General features: G+C 51.4%; 1 protein-coding gene across 2 annotated transcripts in view; it reads right to left on the reverse strand.

Moving 5' to 3' along the window:
• MYO1C (myosin IC) overlaps nucleotides 1-17,455 on the reverse strand; it is a 48,220-nt gene that overhangs the window by 15,069 nt on the left and 15,696 nt on the right. Inside the window, exons 1-14 of one of the 2 annotated variants that reach the window (XM_044672942.1) lie at nucleotides 12,060-12,125; nucleotides 6,175-6,333; nucleotides 5,859-5,974; nucleotides 5,384-5,582; nucleotides 4,915-4,995; nucleotides 4,267-4,446; nucleotides 4,034-4,132; nucleotides 3,352-3,465; nucleotides 3,182-3,253; nucleotides 2,064-2,183; nucleotides 1,755-1,837; nucleotides 1,061-1,166; nucleotides 789-869; nucleotides 4-95 (exon numbers count right to left, since the gene is read on the reverse strand). In XM_044672942.1, coding sequence (XP_044528877.1) covers nucleotides 4-95; nucleotides 789-869; nucleotides 1,061-1,166; nucleotides 1,755-1,837; nucleotides 2,064-2,183; nucleotides 3,182-3,253; nucleotides 3,352-3,465; nucleotides 4,034-4,132; nucleotides 4,267-4,446; nucleotides 4,915-4,995; nucleotides 5,384-5,582; nucleotides 5,859-5,974; nucleotides 6,175-6,333; nucleotides 12,060-12,077 — 1,520 coding nt within the window. In that variant the 5' untranslated portion in view covers nucleotides 12,078-12,125. Of the gene's footprint in view, nucleotides 1-3; nucleotides 96-788; nucleotides 870-1,060; nucleotides 1,167-1,754; nucleotides 1,838-2,063; nucleotides 2,184-3,181; nucleotides 3,254-3,351; nucleotides 3,466-4,033; nucleotides 4,133-4,266; nucleotides 4,447-4,914; nucleotides 4,996-5,383; nucleotides 5,583-5,858; nucleotides 5,975-6,174; nucleotides 6,334-12,059; nucleotides 12,126-17,455 lie in introns of those variants that run through there. The other variant, XM_044672940.1, reaches the window with a different exon arrangement.

Here is a 17,455-nt window from a genome sequence, read left to right on the forward strand (position 1 = left end):
TACGTCACAAAGTGTGGATGGTGCTTCACGGTGTCCTCAAGCTTCTCCAGGAACGTCAGATCTGTGGCATCCCCAGGGCGAAGGCACTCCTCATCCTGGGGGAAGAGAGGGTTCGGCACATCAGCAAAGAGCAGAGCCGGTAGAGGGCTACGTGTGCTCCATGAAAGAGTGGTGGACACAGAAAATATGGCGGGGAGGAGAACCACTGGGGACCTGAGACGGGAGAATGTCAGGGATGTTCCTTCACCAGTAGGAACACAGCACAGCATCATGGAAGGCAGGGGGACCAGAGAGGGGATGAAGGGATACTCTTCTACCCGGGAAGACACATCGGAGAGGGAGAGAGGGCCAAGGAGATCCCCTTCCAGACCTAAGACAAGAGTCTCAAAATATTTTCTCTGTCTCCTTTTTGGCCCCATCCCTCTCCTCACCCCTCATTGTGTTATTGCTACTATCTGCCCTTTTCTCAGTCCCAGGCAGTGCCCCCCTACCCCCACCCCCCACTCCCACCAGGGATGCTTTAGGGCAGTGATTCCTAAAGTGGGCGCCACCGCCCCCTGCTGGGTGCTGCAGCCATCCAGGAGGGCAGTGATGGCTACAGGGGCATTTGGGGGCGGCGAATAACTGTAAGGGGGTGGTGATAGTATGTGGGGGGGGTGGTGCTAAGTAATATTTTTTCTGGAAAGGGAGCGGTAGGCCAAAAAAGTTTGGGAATCACTGCTTTAGGCAATCGGGCAAAGGGAAAAAGGTTAATCTATTCTGGGCCCTGGGGATTGTCAAAGCCTCACCAGGATGGAGATGATGCCCTTGAACTTCTCCTCCACTAAGTCACAGATGATTTTGTTATTGAGATACGCCACTGGCTCCCACTGTGATCAGACAGAGACACACAGGGCAGGTTATCCCCAGGGACTGGAGACCCACGTACACACCCCGATCATGTTCACTGGTCATGCTGCCCACCCAGGAGAAGGAGCCCCGACGGCCCAGGGACACAGCCTGGCATAGAAGTAAGGACACCAACGGGCCAATGGTCAACCATAAGAGGCTCCCAACTCACAGCAATGCCCTCTGCTTCATATTCTTCCTGTTCTGACTTGAGAGTGAGCTCAATGAAGAGTTGTTGCAGCTTTTCATTACAGTAATTAATGCAGAACTGCTCAAAGCTGGAGAGAGAGAAAGAAACCGCCCCCCAAAAGAAGGACTGATGGGAGAGTAATTGGTGGAAGTCAAAGGGTAGACTAGGGAAAGAACCAATGGGAGGTGCTGGGGAACTCTAAGAGTGATCAATGGAATACACTTGGTGGGGCAGGGAGAGTGATGAGGGGCAGGACACGGGGGAGACTACTGAGAAAGATCAATGAAAAATTCGGGGGGAGCACAAGAGCAACCAATGAAAGATACTAGAGAGTCCATACTGAGGGTGACCAAATGGAGATGCCAGGAGAATCCTGGGAAGAATTAATAGGAAATTCTGTGGGCGAATCTGAGAACAACCAATGAGAGACACATTCAGAGGGACATATTCAGGGAAAAGACTGGAGGAACTTAGGAGAAAATAAGGGGTAATTAGGAGAGATAAGAGGAGATGGCTCTGAAGAGAGAGGAGGGGAGGAGACAGGAAAGGCAAGAAATAGGGAAGAGGAGAGGAAAGGAGAAGAGAGAAGGGAACAAGATAGGAAAATGGTCAAAGATGGGGAGAGGAAGGAGACAAAAATAAAGGACAGGCTGAGATGGGCAGCAATGGCACTGACCTGTTGTGCTGGAAAACCTCAAAGCCATAGATGTCCACCAGCCCTAGAACCGTGGTACCTCTCCAGTTTGGGAATTCTGGGTCCTGAGGTGGAACCAAAGTCACTCTTCATCTACTGCCCAGCTCAGAGAGAAGTGTGTGATAAAGTCCCCCCTGCAGCCCCCTCAGGGACAGACTATGAATTTCTAGGACCCACAGCAAGTCTGATTCCTACTGATGGAGCATGAGTGGGAGAAGGGGATGAGGGAAGTCACGGCAGGGCTTGGGTGGGTGGGAGATAGGGCAATGAGCTCAGAAGATCCAGCCTCACCTTGAAAGCCAGTGACCTATTGATCTTGTTGACCAGCCAGGAGAAGGTGCGGCTGTAGATGGCCTTGGCCAGGGCATCCCGGGCATAGGCAGCCTGCTCCAGGTTCAGGGGGCTCAAGAGCTGGATGAGGGCACGTAAATGATGGATGAAGAGAGATGTGCTTCTCCCCTACCTTCCCCATCCTCCACTCTGTTTTTTTCTTTTTTGGCCCAGACCTTCTACTTCTTTGGGGAAGGGACTCTCAGATTGGCATTGGCTCTGCAATTATAGTCTTAGAACTCCTTAGGGTGCCAAGAAGGGTGATGGTTTGTCCAAAGTCATATAGTTAATTTATGTAAAAGATGGGCTTAAACACAGATCTTTCTGAATGAGGCCAGCTCTCCACCCACTCTGCTTTCTCTCTCCTTTCCTGTTCTTCACCTTTATCCCATGGCTCGGGAGGGTATAGAAAGGCCTGGGCTTAGATGGGGAACCTCAAAACCACTCATGGCCAGGACATCCACAGGGACACAGCCAGACCAAGCAGAACTCAGCTTCCCTCAGCTCCCCAGCAGAGCATTTAAAAAATGTTTTTTAAATTTTTATTTAAATTTAAATTCTTTTTTTACCAATTACACGTAATCACCAATTTCTCTGTAAGTTTTCTAAAGTTATATGACCTAAATTATCTCCCTCCCTCCCAGAGCTGGCAAGAGATTTGATCTGGGTTATACACATATTATCACGCACAACAGATTTGCATATTTTTCATTTCTGTAAGTGAATAATCACATAAAACCAAAACCCCAAATAAACAAGTGAAAAATGGTATCTTTTGATCCCAGGGCATTTAGAAAGCACAACTCAGTCAAGGGGAAGGATCCCTTGGACCGGAATCTAGGAGGTTTGGGCTCCAGATTCAGCTGTGGGTGACCTTGGCTGGGCCTCAGTTTCCCCCCCATCAGGTGGGAATAATGAATATTTTGTAGCCTGGGTACATCACAGGGTCCTTAGGGGAACCAGGCGAGCCAGTAATGGATGGGGAGAGTGTTTGAAAGGTTAAGAGCAGCAGACAGTCCCCAGGCACTATGGCAAAGTTCCTGAGTGACCCAGGCACAAAAGGTGGTTCTTGTTCTCACCTCTTCACCCTTGGCAATGATCTTCCTATGGGTCAGGGCTTCCTTCAGCATAGCACCATCCACCTGCAGCAGCTGTCAGTGGGAAACATTTCCGGGTCAGGGACCCTCCTGACATCGAGGCCAGAGCTGGTCTCCCCCCCTTCCAGGCAGTTTGGCCTCTGATCACTCACCCGAGTCAGGTACTTGACTTGGTTTTCTGTGGTCACCTGGGCATTGCTCTGCTCATCCGCAGCAAAGTGAATATTGCCCAGATGCAGTACGCTGGCCACAATGCTCAGCAGGTCCTGTGGGGAGGGTGGGAAGCAAGGGACAGTGAGGGAGGGGACCCAGCAGGAGGAGGAAAGAGGAATTAAGGAAAAGAGGAGGAAGAGGGGAAGAGAGAGGAAGAGGAGGAAGGTGCCAAAGGCAGGATGGGGAGAAAGAGGAAGATGAGAAGAAAAAAGAAGAGGAGGAAGAGGGGAAGGAGGAAGGTGCCAAAGGCAGGAGGGAGAGAAAGAGGAAGATGAGGAGAAAAAAGAAGAGGAGGAAGAGGGGAAGGAGGAAGGTGCCAAAGGCAGGATGGGGAGAAAGAGGAAGATGAGGAGAAAAAAGAAGAGGTGGAAGAGGGGAAGGAGGAAGGTGCCAAAGGCAGGATGGGGAGAAAGAGGAAGACGAGGAGAAAGGAGGAGGAGGAATGTGCCAGGGGCAGGAGAGAGACAGGCAAGAGGAAAACACTAGGGACGAGGGAGGTCACCAGCAAAGGAAGAGGGCAGGAAGAGATGGTTAAAAGAAAACTGGAGTCTCAGGAAGCAGGGGAATTCCAGGCCAAAAGAGGTTTTAGAGGGGAGGAAGCATTCCAGCTGGCCCTCTCACCTCAATGTCATCTTCATTGAAGTCAATGACAGAAAGAGCTTTCCTGACCACCTTCCAGTCACTCTTGTCGTTGATGGATGTGACCTTGGCACACTGGCCCTGCAGGAAGGGTGAGGGGAGGGAGGAGTGAGCCTCAGCTACATCCCCCAGCATCCCCCTCTCTGGACCACATTTATTGGGGCTGATGCCCACAGGAACAGAGAATGAGCCCCACCTCCGGGGTCCCATCTTACCTTCACCAGGTACAAGTAGCTCTGGGCATTCCTCTCCAGGCCCAGCCTCCGAAGTGTCTCTTCTTCCCCTCCCTCCAGCAGTTGGTAGAAGATGTGAAAGTTTCTCTCGCCGTGATTTTGGTGAACGACTCGAGATTTTTCCAAGAGGTAACTGAGGATGTGGCCACCTACAGGGGCCCCCTGAGAAGCAGGGAATGGGAGTCGCAGTTAGGGCCAGAGGCAGGGGGTTGTAGATTAAGGGCTGAAGGGGCCTCAAAGCAAATCCAACGCCCTCATCTTCAGATGAGGAAATCAAGGCAGAGTCACAATAGATACAGGGTGACTGGAGGGAGGGAGGTCCTGGCACCTGAAAGGAGTAAGAGCACCCAAAGGAAGGTGGACAGCAAAGAGGGTAAGTTTACTTGTTCATTCAGACACTATGACTTGTGCTGCAAAAGTGAGTAAAGAGCGTCCCCGGCCCTCAAAGAGCTCCCAGTCCAGAGGTCAGGAGAGGACAGAGAGTGGTGCTAAGGAAAGGCAGTGGGTGCTGGGTCAGGCCCTCTTCTAGCCTATTCCCACAGGGCCGGAAACCCCCAAGAGAGCCCACGCTCCTCCCTGCCAGAGCCCAGAGGCTCCTCTTGCTGGTCACTCCTACCTCATCCCACATACCTTGAAGTCAAACTGTACATCCATGTACTTGCCAAAACGGCTAGAGTTGTCGTTTCGGAGGGTCTTGGCATTTCCAAAGGCCTGGGATGGGAGACCAGGGAGGGCTTTAGAGGAAGTCTCCTTTTTATTTTTATTTTTTAAACCCTCACCTTCCGTATTGGAGTCAATACTGTGTGTTGGCTCCAAGGCAGAAGAGCAATAAGGGCTAGAAAATGGGGGTCAAGTGACTTGCCCAGGGTCACATAGCTGGGAAGTGTCTGAGGCCAGATTTGAACCCAGGGCCTCCCGTCTCTAGGCCTGACTCTATCCATTGAGTCACCCAGCTGCCCCCTGGAAGTTTCCTTCTGTAGGAGATGGGCGCTCTCCTCCCCAGATCCCATGCCTTCCTTTCCCAGTTTAACTCTTCCAGCTCCTGCTCCTCACCCCTTCTCTGGCTCCCCTGTATCCCCGGGGCCCCCTGCCCCCCTACCTCCAGCACGGGGTTACTCTGGAGCAGTCTGTCCCTCACGGCACCTCCCCTCTCACTGGCAGGGCAGGTCTCGGCGTAGAACTGGAGGAGCCTCTTGGTGGCCTCCGTCTTCCCTGCCCCGCTCTCCCCCGATATCAGCACGGCCTGGTCCCTTCTCTCCGTACGCAGGGCTCGGTACACCGTGTCGGCCACCGCAAACCTAAGGGGGTGTGGGGGTCAGACTAGGGGCGGGGTGGGGTAAACACTGGGGGGAGGGTCAGACTGGGGGACACAGGGGGAGCAAATGTGAGGGAAGGGGGGTCCCGTGGGTGGGGTTCCCAGGTAGATGGCTGGGGCATGACAGGCTAGAAAACGATTCACTCCTAGTCACCCAGGAAGGGATCATAAGCGAGGTAAAAAGGTTGGGGGTTTCAGGCCCGAGTCATCAGGGGAGGTCAGTGCCCAGGAAAGGTTGGACACCAGAGAGGTCACTCACAGGTGGGGGGGAACCTCGTAGAAGCTGACACCCCGGTAACGTTCCATATGCTGCCTGCTGTAGATTTGCAGGTCCCGGTAAGGGTTGACGGAGACCAGCACAGGCCCAATGTAGGTCTGCGGAATGGGGGAGAGAGGACCAGGAGGTGAGGAGGGGGGCTTAGCCAAGGGCCATCCAGGAGGTGAGGAGGGGGGCTTCCCAAGGGCCAGCCAGGAGGTGAGGAGGGGGGCTTCCCAAGGGCGATCCAGGAGGTGAGGAGGGGGGCTTCCCAAGGGCCAGCCATCCTCAGGCCCCATCTCCCTTCCTGGGCTCTTACGTAGATGAGGTTTTCCCGGAAGCGCCGTTTCAGGTTTTCAATGAAGGCAGCCTCGCTGGTGAAATTCTCCAACAGGACGAAGTCCTGGACCCCGACCCGGTCCCTGGCCGTCAGGGCGCTCTCCATGCTGGTGATCCGTACCCCGTCACTACCCAGGGCCTGGGGAAGGGCATCGGAGAGACCCGTCACACAGCTGGCCCCAGGGACGGAGGCCGCCCGGTGACAAGGTGCTGAACACACGGGAAAGAAGGTCTCATCCAGCAGCAACAAAGTCTGCGACGCCGGGTCACTGGATCAGAGGGACCCGAGGATCCATGGAGCGCCCAGGAGAGGAAAGAACGGACACACCGCCAAGGACCTGCCACATTCAGCTCCTCCTTTCCACGCTGAGTGGCAGAACCTCTCACTAGGGCTCTGTGAGAGTCTCTCCCTCATTCAGTGTCTGACTTCAGCCTTTTACACACAGACAATGACACTCCCTGAAGCAAAAACCTTCCATGGCTCCCCAGTGCTCACTGAACAAAACAGGGGCTCAAGTCTGCCCTTCACCACAATCTTATTCCACCTGTCCATGAATTAATCATTCAACAAACATTTATTAAGCATCCACTACATGCTGAGGATACGAGGGCAAAAGAGAAGAGGGAGTCCGTGATTCACGGAATTTACATTCTACCAGAGGAGACAATGTGCATGCAAAATAAATATATACAGGGGGGCAGCTGGGTAGCTCAGTGGATTGAGAGCCAGGCTTAGAGACGGGAGATCCTAGGTTCAAACCCGGCCTCAGACACTTCCCAGCTGTGTGACCCTGGGCAAGTCACTTGACCCCCATTGCCTAGCTCTTACCACGCTTCTGCCTTGGAGCCAATACACAGTATTGACTCCAAGTCAGAAGGTGAGGGCTTAAAAAATAAATAAATATATATATATATACATACAAGATAATTTGATGTGGACGTCCTAGCAACTGGGGGCATCATAGAAGGCCAGTCAGGAAGAACTGAGTTCGAATTCTGCCTCAGACACTTCCTAGCTGTGTGACCACACAGTCCATCAGGTTTTCTTGGCAGAGATACTGGAATAGTTTACCATTTCCTTCTCCAGTGGATGAAGACGATCAGAAGCCAAGTGACTTGGCCAGGGTTATACAGCTAGTAAGTGAGGCTACATTTGAACTTGGGTCTTCCTGACTCCAGGCCCAGCTCTATCCACTGGGCTACCTAGCTGCTTGAGATGCTAGGGAAACAAAGCCAAAAGGTAACGTTTATGCCCTGTTCTCAAGGAGCTTATATTCTCTCTATAGGGAAAGCATCAATCACTGAGCATTCTTTTTAACCCTTTCCTTTGGTCTTAGAATTGATGCGAAGTATCGGTTAAAGTTTGCGGAGGGGAGTAACATACAACAAAGCTGGAAAGGTCAGTTGGAGCCAGATTGCTGAGGGCCTTAAATGCCAAACAGAAGAGTCTGTATCTGACCAAAGAGCTAACAGGGGTTTAAACACTGGGGTTTACTGAGTGGCGGCGTGGCCTGGGCAGACCAGAACCTGAAGAAAACTGCTTTGGCAGTCCTGGGGACAGAGACAGGGACTTCGATCAGTTAATCAATGAACATTTATTAAGCTCCTACTATGTGCCAGGCACCGTGCTAAGCCACTGGGGATAAAAAGAAGAGGCAAAAGATAGTTCGCTCAGGGCAGCCAGGCACGGAGTCAGGAAGACCTGAGTTCAAATTTGTCACAACAGACACGTGAACTTGAGCAAGTCATTTACCCCCAATGGCCTAGTCCTTCCCACTGATCCCATACTTGGTATCAATTCAAAGACAGAAGTTAAGGACTTAAAAAAAAAGGCAGAACTTGCCCTCCAGGAGTTTATAATCTAAGGAAGCAACATACCAACAAATCTAAGACAGGATAAACAGGAAGTGATTAACAGAGGGAAGACACTGGAGTTAAGAAGGGTTGGGGAAGGCTTCCTGGAGAAGGTGGGATTTTCATTATGATATCATTACTATCAGGAGTTCCCAGAAGAGGAAACTCCAGTCAGTACCTTCCCTGCAATAGCTGATATTAGAAAGGTGCCCAGAGCACTGAGAGGCTCAATCTTTTGCCCAGAGTCACAGAGAATGTGTTGGAGGTAGGAATTTCTGGCTCAAAGGCCATCTCTGTCTGTCTGTCTGTCTGTCTGTTTGTCTCTTACACACACACACACACACACACACACACACACACACACACACGCATGCCTAGCTCTGGGAATACAAAGATTAAGCATTAATTTTAGTAACAATGATTAATTATTAAAGGATATAATAATTATAATTTATTACTAATAATAAATGGATATGATAAATATCATAAATTAATAATAACATTTAAAGTAGTGGAGGGATGGAAGGACTTCTCACCTTTTCCTATGGTAACCCCCACACCTAGAATGGTCTCCTTTCTCTCCCAGCTCTATTGGCATTCTTTTTCCCCCCTCCTATAGACAGTTAGAAATGATGGCTTCTCCCTCTAAGCTTTCAGACAACTCAGACTTCTATGAATTTAATTAACTACTTTCCAATCTGTATTATAGTTCGTTGTTTCCCCATTTTCACCTCCCTCCCACTAGATGAAAAATTCTATTGAGGCAGCATAGTTCTCTAGCAGACAGACAGGGTTAAGAGTTAGGAAAAGTCCAGGTTTGGACCCTGCACCGAACACTTACTGAGAGGAAGACACTAAACTAACACTTGGTGGAGAAAGCTTGGCACACTGGGGAGAGCTCTGGCTGGGAGGGCAGGCAAAACCTGGCTTGGCCATTTACAATTTGTGTGACCTTGGACAAGAGGTTTCAGTTTCCTTATCTGTAAAAATGAGGGGGAGGACTAAGTGACCTCTCAAGTTTCTTCTAGCTCTTAAATCTCTGATTTACAATAATAACTAGTGTGACCCCCTGGGCAATGCCCCTGAGCCTCAGTTTCTTTATCTGCAAAACAGGGATAAAATAAAACACACTTCTCGAAGTGGTACCTACCTTACAGGGGTTGTGATTGTCAAATAAGATGATTTATGTAAAGATCTTTATAGACCTTAACATGACAGGTGAATATCAATTATTATTATTATCATGATTTCAAGCAGCAGGAATGAGCCCTGGACTTAAATCAAGAATTTTGTTCAAGTTCCAGTTTCGACTCTTTCTAGCTGCACAATGGTGGCCAAGTCACTTCATTTCTCTAAGCCTCAGCTTGTCCATCTGTAAAATGGGTAAAATCATCGGAACACAGATTTAGACTTGGAAGCATCTTCAGAAATCATCTAATCCAACCCTCTCAGTTTACAGAAGACCAGGGAGGAAGAGGAGTTTGCCCAAGACAGAATGACACTTTGACATCATAGCCAGGGCCCTTTCTGCTGCTCTATGCTCAATGCTTCCCAGGTAGGAAGTGGCAGAGCAAGGATTTGAACTCAGGTCCTTACCTCTACAAATTCAGTGGTTCACCCAATATACAGAATTGTTTTGTACACTCTGTCACTCCAGAATGCTAAAGAGAAGTTAGCAATTTCTGGGATCTTTGTCTCCCCAACATTTATCACACTCCCGCATATACAGTTAGCATTTTGTAAGTCAGTGTCCGACTGAGAATCACTCTGATGCTACACTAGAAAAGTGGCCCTTCCTTGATCTCCAAGGAGGTAGAAACCATTACCTCTGTTCAAGGAAGCCCATTCTCCTTTTGGGCAGCTCTATTAGGAAGTTTCTTCCCTCCCAAAATCAGGATTTGTCTCATTGCCTCTTCTCACCATAGTGCCTGGTTCTTCTCCGAGGGGCCAAGCAGAACCAAGCTAACCCTCTCCCACCAGAAAGCTCTGTCTCATTCCTGGCCTCACTAGACAGAAAAGGCTACTTTGGGCAGGTATGGACAAATAGTATAGCCATGATAACTTCTCCGAAGACGGAGGCATCTCTCTCTCCCTCCCTTTCCCTTCCTTTCTCTCTCTCTCTCTCTCTTGCCTCTCCCTACTTCTCTCTCTCCCTCTCCCTTTCTCCCCTTCCCTCTCCTCTCCCCCACCCCCAAGCATTCCTGAGGACCAACCCCATTGCCCCTCCCTAGGCAGGAGACTAGAACTTGGCTTTCAGGGATAAGGAAGATAAGTCCAGCTCCTACCACTTTTTAAACACTTCTGATAAGTCAGACAAGGGATACAAAAGACAGGCAGGGGACATAAAGGCAAAGATGAAATAGTCCCAGCCCTCAAAAAATGCCCCCAAGAAGTGGGGACAGGGGATGTGGCCAGACCAATCGATCAACCTGACCCTCTTGGGTATCAGGCACTGGAAATGGCAAGAAAAATATATACAAAGAGAATTAATTATATACAAACTATATAATGACTATCAGGTAGTTAGGGCAATGGGAATCCAGAAAGGATACACTATAGATAAATCCTGGGTATACACACAAGACAGCTACAATGACCTGGGAGGCCCTCACAAATGTGGGAATGAGGCCTCCTCGGAGACTTTCACCTTCTCCCCCAGGATGTATATATCCAAGATGAGGCACCTTACCCTGCCAGCAGCCCAGCCCAAACTGCCCTCCCTTTCCTCCTTGAGAACCAGAGTCCCAGGCAGCTAAGAGCACAGTGGATAGAGCACACCCCCTCCCCCACTCAAGAGGACTTGAGTTCAAACCTGAATTTAGATGCTTCTCAGCTGTGTGACCCTGGGCAAGTCACTTAATCTCAATTATCACTCTTCTGTCTTAGAATTGATACTAAGACAGAAGGTAAGGGTTAAAAAAAAAACCCACAGAGTCCCCAGGGGCTCCCCTAGAAGGCCAAGGTCTGACTCAACAAGCTTTCCCTGCCCTGTCTGCCACCACCCCCACACAAGCTACAGGTGCCCCGTAATAGCCCTCAGGGGCTATTTCATCAGAAAGCCAGGCTGCCTCTCAGCCCATCCCCAAACCCTAAGGGACCAGTAGGAACCTACAGGGTCCAGAGAAGGGGCCTACAGGAATGCACCCCTCACTTTGGCTTCTTTTGCTCTTTTATCCCTATAAAGCAGGACTTGAAGGGCTCACCAGGAGCTCAGAAGGTACAGTCCCCAAGAACCCTGAATTTGGAGCCAAACGTCTTGGGTTCAAATCTTGCCTCAGTCAGTTAATTCCTGTGTAATCGTGGGCAAGTCACTGCCTCTCAGTTTCCTCACCTAACAGAACAGACAACTTCCAAGAACTCTTAGTGCTGATTTGGGGGCTAAATGTATGTGCCAAAGAATAAAAGAAAAGAGGGAAAGGGGAGAAGAGTAAGGGGGGAAAGAGGCCCGGGACTCCTCCAGATGGCAGGAATGCCAGTTGGCTTCTCACTCAGTCTTCCAGCTCGATTTGGGGAGAGGGAAGGGTGTTAGGACAAACTTTCCGTCCACTTTCTAGAAGCAGCGACCTCTGACCTAGGGGAGAATTTGGAGGAGGGAAAGATGTGCACATCTGGACCTGGAAGCAGCTGGAAGATCGAGGATTCCTGTTCCCCAAGTGCTAAGGAACAAGCGATGTCCCCGATGGACCCGCGAACCCAAGTAGGTAGCGTCTCCCAGGCTGGCCTAAAGCTGAGGCTGTAGCCTGTTCGCTACACATGGTGATAGGTACCGAGAGGGGTTCCTGCCATTACACCCAGCAAAAGTGGGGGGCAGGGACTCCCCGCCCGGGCCGCAGCCATTCTGGGCCCAGGGCGCCCTCCCTACCCCCACCCTCTCCCTCCAACTTTCCGGGACATTTTTTCCACCCGAAATTCCTGGGCCCCGCCCGCTTCCTGCCCAAGCTACGGAGCTGGGGGGCGGGGGAGGGAAGCTCCCCGGAGACCCCTCCTCGGCCCCTCCCCCGGTCCGCTCACCGAAGCTCGGTACCGCATCCTGACCCCCCCAGCTGTCCGCCTGGGCCGCCGCCCGCACGCAAGCACCCACTCGGCTCACGGGAGGTGTAGGGCACTGGCGGGAGCGGAGGAGCGGAGGGGCGGAGGGGCGGAGGGAGGGCGGTGTCAGAGAGGGAGGGGCTGGACCGCCCACTGCCCCCATCCCCCGCCTGCGAGGGAAGGACCAAGATCGTGGGAGGGGCTCTGAACCCCAGGAGGGGAGAGGAGTGGGGGGGTGGCACCGCCACCCGTGAGCTCCCCCACCTCCTATGGAAAAAGCGAGGGTCCCCACGTCCAGGACACCCTGGGGGCGGAGCTTCAGGCCCTAGGCCCCTCCCCCGGGCGGGGGCTTCGCCTGAGTCAGGTTTTCCAGGAGAGCCGTAGATTCCAGGGTGGGGCGAGCTCCACACCATTCCAGCCGGAACCGGGGCGGCGGCCGAGTCTATGCGGACCAGGAATTCACTTCCGGACCCTAGTCTAGACCGCTACATTTCAGAAAGGGTGGGAGAGGGGTCGCTATAGGACTTAGCCTGTTGGTCTTCAAATAGAGAAGGCAAAAGAGTATTTCCCTCTGGACACTCTCATTCCCCAACGTCGAGTTCAGAGAAAAGGCTAAAAATAGAAATGCCCAAATAGGGGCCGGATCGGCCAGAGCTGGGGGCGGGGACATGTCTAGGGAGAATGACCCTGCCCACTGACACTCCTGGCCCCAGCCAGACTCCAGGCACCCCTTATACACAGGGGAGGGCAGAATTCCCAGAGAAATGGAAGTGGACAACGAACTTTGAATCCCACTGACCAGAGAGCCCTCAGTTTCAATCTAAGATTTGGCCTGAGGTCAGACCAAAGGCAGCCAGACCAATATGTAAATAGTCTAGACTTAAGATTCTAGGACCATTTAACTAACAGTATGACCTTGGACAAGTCACTTTTCTGAGCCTCAGTTTCCTTATCTGTAACTGAAGGGGTTGCTTGATAGCACACATAGACTCACACCCATCCACCCAGACACAACACACACATGAGCCCTCACAAATCCATCTCTCTATTCAGCTCGAACCCTCCTCCACCAAAGCCCCCTCCGCTCTCCAGAATAACTAGTGTCTTCCCTCTTCCACTTCCCCCTTTAAATACAGAGCCACCTAAATTCCCCTTGGCCTGGGCAACCTCCCAGGCTAAACAGGAGGCGTGGATTCAAGCCTCAGAGCTCGGCGGTCCCGCTGGCTTTATTCTCAGTTCCTGTCATCCCTTCAAAAACAAAATAAAAACCCCAGCCATCACCATAGGCCCAGCTGCAGTGTGCTCAGGGGTTAGCTGTTGACTTTCAACGACTCCTCCCCCATTCCAGCCTAGGGCAACAAGGGGCTCTCCGGGGATTGGGGTGGTGAGAACAGCAGATGCAGGGCTCCCCTTAGGAGAGGCTAATTAGCGGCAGAACAACAGGCTTGGGGGAGGGGGCAAGGTTCTGGGAGCGCAGGTAGGCATCACTTCACACCCAGGTACGAGTTAACTAGCAGGAGGGATAGGTTGACAGCTGGGAGATGGGGACAACATTCGCTAAGGGGAAGGTGAGGTGATATGGAGACCGGGGAGGGGGAACGCAGTTGGGGAATGGGCGGGGCGGTGCTAGCACTGGGCAGAACCGGGACGGTAAACGGCCAGAGAAAGAAGGGGGTTAGAACCCTCCTAGACAGCTCCGATTAGTAAGAATGACAGGATTCAGAGATAAAAGAGCCTCCAGAGAACCCACCAGCTGGACCATGGGATCCAGAGGGCAAGTGATTTGTCCAAGGTCACATGAATAAGCAAGTGGCAGAATCTAAATCTGAACCCAGATCCCATGGCTCCCAGTTCAGCATTCCTTCCCACCCAGAGTATATTTGATCCGCAGACAGTCATCTGTCCTTAGGAAGTCAACATCCGGATAGCGTACGAGACATCGCCCACATTCACCCTTCCCGACCACGGGCGCACACAGACAGACAGAGAGAAACACAGACACACACACACACACACACACACACACACAGACACACACACACACACACACACACACACACACACACGGCAGGGGGGAGTTGCAATACCCTCCGAAGGAACAAACCGTGGCACCAAACTGGTTAATTACGGGGCCCAGGAGCCACGTGGTGGCCGGAGCCGGGAGGAAGTCAGCAAAGATCTTTAGGAGGGGGTAGGGACTTTGCCCTTTCCTGTGCAAACCCGGGGGAAAGAGCCTGAACCCCTCCTTCCCCCAGCCCAGACCCCAGGCTCTGGGCCCCGCCCCCTGGGACTCAGGCTCCTCCCCCTAAAGCCACGCAGCTCCTCCCGCCTTCGTGGGCGGAGCTCCTTGCCCGGGTGGTAGGGTGGGGAGCAGGACTAAGGCGCCCGCCGCGACCTAGTGGGCAATGGAAGCCTGGGAGGAGCGCAGGGTCTGGGGTGTACAGCGGAGGGTGGAAGAGGAAGCCCCCGGAGCCGGCCCGGCCAGTCCCTCCTCATCACCTCCGCCTCCGCAGCCCAGCAGGTCCCAGCGCCCACGTCAGGCTGCTGGAATGAGGGGAATCCGAGGGGGAGGGGAGGACTTCGGGACGACGTCGCCACGGGGGAGGGGAGCACCGGGGTCTGAGGGAGGGGAGCCCTTCGAAGGAAAGGCGGGGGTGGGGTGGGATAGCACACATTCCCGGGATTCCCGGGCACGCCCAGGGCGGGCGCCCCCAGGTGCCCAGAGGGAGCCCTCTTTGGAATTTGAGGGGATTTGGCCGACCCCAAAATAAGAAAGTAGAGGCCCCAGGCTGGGAACCTGGCAGAAGGGCAGACCACCCCTCTGGCCAGGCTGGGGCCCAGGGGGCAGGTTTGATAAAATTTAAGCTCTGTTGGTGGGGTTTGTTCGGGCTCCCCATCCCGATGCCTGGCACCCTGTGGCAGTAAGAAGCCGATGGAGGACATGATTTGGAAGGCTAGTTTAGAGCTGGGACCAATCCGGAACAAGCCTACTATGTGCTCCTTAAAATTCAAAGTCTAAACACATCCTGCTTCCATTCCCAAATGTGGGCAGGGGGAGAAATCCTGCACATAGACGGAGTCTGTAACAACACAGAAGAACGAGGCAGATACACATACAAGGGGGAAGGTGGCACTAGCAGTCCCAGAGACTAGGAAAGGCCTTATGGTGCTTCAGAAGCCCACAAGACTTCCAGTTCACTCCAAGCCTAATTTTACAGACCAGAAAAGGGAAGACTAAGGGAGTAAGTAATTTACAAAGATAGTAAGAAGGGCAGCTACCTGGTGAAGTAGATAGAGTGGCTACCTTGGAGTCAGGAAGACCTGGGTTCGAATTTGGATTTAAACACCAGTTCTGTGACTCTGGGCAAGCCACTTAACCCAGTTGGCCTCAGTTGGCCTCATCTGACCAATAAGCAAGAGAAGGAGATGGCAAACCACTCTAGTATCTTTGCCCAGAAAATTCCAAATGGGGTCATGAAAAGTCAGGACATGACTGAAAATGATTGAACAAGGAGGCAGCACTGGGTAAACAGTGCTGCTTTAGAGGAAGAAGACCTGGGTTCAAAACCTCCCCCCCCCCCCCCAAAAAAAAAACATAACATACAACATTAGCTAGATGATGGGGAAATCAATTAATTTTTATGAGCCTCAGTTTTTTTATCTGCAAAATAAAAGTAATAATACCTTTAAATTTCCTGAGGGCAGGGATTGTTCTTCCTTTTCTTTGCCTTGCCCACAGATATTTTAACAAATACTTGTTTAATGGAATCAGATTGATAGAGTAGAGCACTTTGTAAACCCTAATGCACCATAGAAATGTATAATGTTTATCATTTGAAGTCAGGCTCTATAAGTCCAACTTTCAGTTTTCCAAGAGGGGCACACAAGGCCCTCCTGCTTGACTCTGGGCTTTGGTTTCTCATCTATCAAATGAAGATGGTCTCCAAGCCCCTTCACACTTGGGATCTAAGGTCCGATGATCCCATGAATCTTCTTGATCTATTTCCCGGAGCAGGAATGTCTTCTACCAGCTGCCTGAGAACTTGGTCTTAGCCACTGTCATCAGAATGAAGCTGAGGGGCAGACCAGAGGACCTGGACTGGAATCCCAAATGTGCTACTTTCTATGCTTTTGGGAACTGGCAACTCCCTCTACTTCCTTCCCTGTAAAATGAGGGGGCAGGACTAGAGACAGGAGGTCCTGGGTTCAAATTTGACTTCAGATCCTTCTTAGCTATGAAATCTGGGCAAGTCACTTAACTCCGATGGCAGCCTTTGTCGCTCCTCTGCTTTGGAACCCATACTTAGTGTAGATTCTAAAACAGAAGGCTAAGAAAAAATGAGGGGGGCTGGCCTCTTCCACTTGACAGATGAGCCCTTCTCAGTCTGGCTTCAACCAACTGTCCAGATTTATTACCTCTTGTTCCCTTTCCCAGACTTTACACAGACAGTCCAACCCACCTGGCCTCCTGGCTATTCCTCACACCCAGGAGCCATCTCCCAATGCTTTTGTAAGGGCTGGTCCCCAGGTCTGGAATGCACTTCCTCTGACTTCATCCTCTTAAGAGCCCCTGCTTTCTTCCAAGGCTTAGCTTAGTTCAAGGGCCACTTTCTACCTGGGGCTTTTCCTGATCACCCCCCAAAGCTGCTAGGGTCCCCCTCAGTTATTTTGTATTTATTTATTTTCAAAAATAACCCTTACCTTCCATCTTAGAATTAACCTGTGTATTGGTTCTAAGGCAGAAGAGCAGTACGGACTAGGCAATGGGGGTTAAGTCACTTGCCCAGGGTCACACAGCTAGGAAGTATCTGAGGCTAGATTTGAACCCAGGACCTCTCATCTCTAGGCCTGATGCTCTATCCATTGAGCCACCTCAAAGTCCCCACTTTGTAATTTTTTAGATATTCCTATCTGTCATGTGGTTTCTCTTTATAGAATAGGGATCATTTCATCTTTGCCTCCCAGCACCTCAAAGAGTATCTAGAACACAAGAGGGGCTTAAGAAATGTTTGTTGATTAGTCCAATGATCTCAAGATGGAAAGGAAGCTGAATTTAGTGGGAAAAGCATGGAGCATGGGCAGGTAAGAGACTCAGTGGATAGAGGCCTAAGGCTAGAGTCAGGAAGACCTGGGTTCAAATCTGGTCTCAGACACTTAGGCAAGTCACTTGCCTCCATTTACCTAAGCCTTGCCTTTCTATCTTAAAGTTGTTACTAAGGTAGAAAGTAAGGGAGAAAGAGAGAGGGTGAGAGAGAGAAGGGTGGGGGAGGGAGAAAAACAGAGAAAAGAAGGAGAAGGAGGAGGAGGAGGAGGAGGAGAAGGAGAAGGAGAAGAAGGAGAAGGAGGAGAAGGAGAAGGAGAAGGAGAAGGAGAAGGAG

This window comes from Gracilinanus agilis, chromosome 4 (assembly GCF_016433145.1).
Source record: "Gracilinanus agilis isolate LMUSP501 chromosome 4, AgileGrace, whole genome shotgun sequence".
In the NCBI taxonomy this organism is placed as follows: Eukaryota; Metazoa; Chordata; class Mammalia; order Didelphimorphia; family Didelphidae; genus Gracilinanus; species Gracilinanus agilis.